Below are 3931 nucleotides of genomic sequence, written 5' to 3'. Positions count from 1 at the left end.
TATCCCATATTTGGTTGGGATAAAATCGTGGTATAACTAATCCCGAAATTAGTTATCCCGGGATTGTAGTATATGAGAGGGTGGGATAACTAATACCTAAATAACTAAATTAATTATGAGATAATTTGTTTCCTAATCAAAACGACCCCTAATAGTGTTACTCATACAACTTTAATAATTACTTGATTGGTTTTAAGCACCCCAAAATGAAATCCCAATGTCACCCTTCAAACATTAGTTGCAAAAGTGCCTAAAATAGTAAAAATGACTCTTAAGGCGTGCAAAGGGGAAGAGTAATAATATAAAATAAAAATAAAAATAAAAATAAAAAATAAAAGGGGGGAAGAGTAATAATTGGTGGAGACATGAATAAAACCATAGTGATAGTGGGGACAAACAAAATTAAATGGTAGGGAATGCAATTGTACGACAAGAATAATCACAAAAATCATCCATAGCAGGAATTAGGAAAACCAAAGCTAGCTAAAAAGGTACACTGTACAAATTTATCACAGTACTAACATCCATTTGTCTTGTGTTTATGTACTATACCTTTGACTGCTATTCTACCCCACACCCCCTCTCTCAAAACAGGTTATTCTTTAGATCTTTAATTTCAGAAATTCCTATTGTTGCTGCATTTTTATGCTTCAGATTTGCTATTTATTCAACAAGATCTGCATACTTGTAACTCCAAACTATAGCAAAATTGTCATTTGTGTTGCAGTTTAAGGAGTTGAGGATATAATCAAGAATCAAAGAAATGGAAGTTGGTCAATTGCAGAGGAGCTTTATTGAATACATATCTTCTTTGTTTAATGAGGTAAACAAAAAAAAGGAGACATCTTTATGTCGATTTTGCACCTTTGGTCTTGTTTTCTTGTTATTCATAACCTTCTGCTTTTTGGGTGTTTTTTCATCTTTGATTGAAATGTTGTTATTGTTGGAGTCAGCTTCTTGTTTTGTTTTTCTTATTATTCTTTACCTTAAGTTTTTTGAGTTGTTGAATTTTGCTGAAAGTTTTTGGTCTTTTTCTCTTTGATTGTTATGTTGTTTTGATACAAAAAGTGGTTCTTGGAGTCAGCTTCTGCTTTGTTTTTTTTTCTTGTTATTCTTGACCTTCTGCTTTTGAGTTGATTTTTGCTGATTTTTTTTTTTTTTTTGGTTTGGAATGTTGTTTTGGTTCAAAAGGGATTCTTGGATGCTCAATTTAGTCAGCTTCAGCAATTGCAAGATGAAAGTAACCCTGATTTTGTAGTTGAAGTTGTGTCTCTTTTCTTTGAAGATTCTGAAAGACTTCTCAATGATCTCACTATGGCTTTGTGAGTACTGACCCTTTCCTTTTTGCCTTATCGATCATCTAATGAAAACATATTCTCTCTTTTCGTTTTCTTTAGCCGAGGGTCTTTCGCAAACAGCCTCTCTACTCCTTCGGGGTAGGGGTAAGGTCTGCCTACACTTTACCCTCCTAGACCCCACTAGTGGGATTTTACTGGGTTGTTGTTGTTGTTGTCATTTTCTTTAATATGAATTTGTTGTATATTTTCCCAGAGATCAGCCCAATGTGGACTTTAAGCAGGTTGATGCTCATGTTCATCAGCTCAAAGGTAGCAGCTCCAGGTACATTAAACCTATCTTCAATTTTTGTAAATTTTCATGAGAAAAGGTTGATTCTGCTGACAGAGTCATTTAGATATTTACTCTTCTGATGAGAAAATTTTTGTGTTTATGACCGAGTGAATAGTGTTGGTGCTCAGAGAGTGAAGAATTGCTGCGTCCCTTTCCGTAACGTCTGCGAAGAACAGAACACTGAAGGGTAAATTCGTTGCTTTCTGGTTCTTTCCAGATGTACAGCTTACAAACGTCAAACATTTTTGAGAAGTTGAAAGTTTAAGATCATGTAGCATAGCTGGTTAACTGGTTGGTTATATCTTGTTTAGAGTAATGTTGAAACTTTTTAGGGGCTTAGATAATCTTAATGTTATTGATTTGTTTTTTTCTTAAAATGGTATTTTACTGATTAATTTTGACTAAGCTACTAGTTACAAAGACTCTTTCTTTGTCTTGTGAACCTCGGAGTGTCAATCGTTTATGCACTAGAAATTGAGTATACATGTGTTGGGTAATAACTGTTAAGTGATACTCACCCCCCTCTTTGAGTTAATGTAACATCGGTTCGTAGTGTGCCTGAAATCATGAATCTTGTGTTGTTTGGATGCAAGTTATTTACATTATTTGCTTATTATCTTCTGGTTGATGGGATATTTTAGGTGCTTGAGATGCTTGCAACAAATAAAACAGGAGTACTTGCTTGTGAAGAATAAGCTTCAAACTTTATTTGAGGTAAGGAGCTCTTTCCATTAGGAAATAGAAAGCTCTCTTCTTGATTGCGATGTGGAAATTTTAAATTTAATCTTCTAAATTTCATAGATACCTCTGTAACTTGCCTTCTTCTTTGGCAACAGTTGGAGCAACAGATTGTAGCAGCTGGAGGAGCGATTCCCATGATGCAATAATCCAGTGGTTATGGGATTAGCCCGTAGTGCAGGATTAAACTTACTGAATTCCGTTTGTGGAGAAGAGTTTTCTTTTGGTGATTTCCTTGTGGATCACACTATCAACTTTATCAGGTTCTCTTAAGTGGTCTATGCTTCCTGTAAATTATCGATAAACAGTGTCAAGATGTGCCTCTTTTTATCCACTGCTACTTATCGCTGTTTTTCTTAAATGGCAAAACTTGCTATCCTACTCTATGACCAGAGTTCGATATTTTTGTTTCTTTAGCATTCATCATATGATGGAATTTTGTTTAGAGCATACATGTTGACGACTCAATTCTTTTTCTGGTTTTCGAACAAGAAAAGCTGCATTTGCAAATCCCCCATTGCTATGAGTTGGCAATAGCTTGAGGATTATGATGAATTCAGTGGCATTTTCTACTGCTAAAGCCTTATTTACAAGCAGAGGCGGAGTTAGGATTTTCAGTTTATGGGTTCTGAACTATAATCCTTTTTGTTTATTGGGTTCTAAATAGATTATTTATACATATTCAATGGATTTTGTAACAAAGATAGATATAGTGTTTGAGCCAAAACTATTTGGGTTCTGCTGGACCCGTAGCTATAAGACTGGCTCCGCCCCTGTCTACAAGGGTGTCTACGTCAATGAAGGACGAATGACTAGCAGTTGTGATTATCGCATAAAAACGAAATAAGATCTGGTTCAGTAGTCATTAGATATGTGTAATTCTGGTATTTACCCTGATATGTGCATGGCAGTTTTAGAACATTAGGTGCTTATGATTTTTGCTAATGAAAATATAGGATTGAGAATCTCCTTTACCAAAAAACTACACTGTATTTATAAGGTCAAAATTGGTTTTTATGTCTACTCAATCTAATTAATTTTTGCTTTAGATCTCCTTGGTGAAAATTTTGGCTTGCCACTGAACTCTGATTGATCAAGGTAGCATTAAAGGTAGAACTTGCCAATTGGTGATAACAGAAGAGAGACAAAGTTGTTTTGTGCCCTTCATCTTCTACCTATATGTTCATATTAAAAAAAACGATTCACAAATATAACATTAATTTTTCACTACAAGACATGTTTGCTTTTGAAACAAACAAATGCTATGTTGAGAGAAAAAATATATAAGATTCACATATATAAAATCAATTTTGTCACAACAAGACAAGCTTGCTTTTAAAACAAACAAATGCTGTCCAAACGGATTTTGACAATTTCCTTGGATGAACATGGACTGCACAATGATGACATTTCAATAAAAGATTTTTTAAAATATAATATACGATCATATTACAGCAATATGGATCTGTTTACAGATACGATTTTAACCAAGTCAAAGAGACTTGCCTCTTCATAAGTGCATATCCATAACCAGCTCATCATTTTCTGTTAATATATATATATA

At 34.2% G+C, this 3931-nt stretch overlaps 1 protein-coding gene across 2 annotated transcripts; it reads left to right on the top strand.

Moving 5' to 3' along the window:
- On the top strand, window positions 381–2819 carry LOC109225404 (histidine-containing phosphotransfer protein 1-like). 2 transcript variants are annotated; one of them, XM_019390052.1, is made up of 7 exons: window positions 381–491; window positions 728–823; window positions 1192–1322; window positions 1552–1620; window positions 1745–1816; window positions 2271–2343; window positions 2466–2819. In XM_019390052.1, the coding sequence occupies exons 2-7, from the start codon at window positions 764–766 to the stop codon at window positions 2514–2516; spliced, it is 456 nt and encodes a 151-aa protein (XP_019245597.1). In that variant the 5' UTR covers window positions 381–491; window positions 728–763; the 3' UTR covers window positions 2517–2819. The 2 variants fall into 2 exon arrangements, with proteins under 2 accessions (XP_019245597.1, XP_019245599.1); XM_019390054.1 differs by having other exon boundaries at window positions 388–594.

Source organism: Nicotiana attenuata, chromosome 5 (genome assembly GCF_001879085.1).
Source record: "Nicotiana attenuata strain UT chromosome 5, NIATTr2, whole genome shotgun sequence".
NCBI lineage: Eukaryota > Viridiplantae > Streptophyta > Magnoliopsida > Solanales > Solanaceae > Nicotiana > Nicotiana attenuata.
This window is presented reverse-complemented; position numbering and strand designations above follow the sequence as displayed.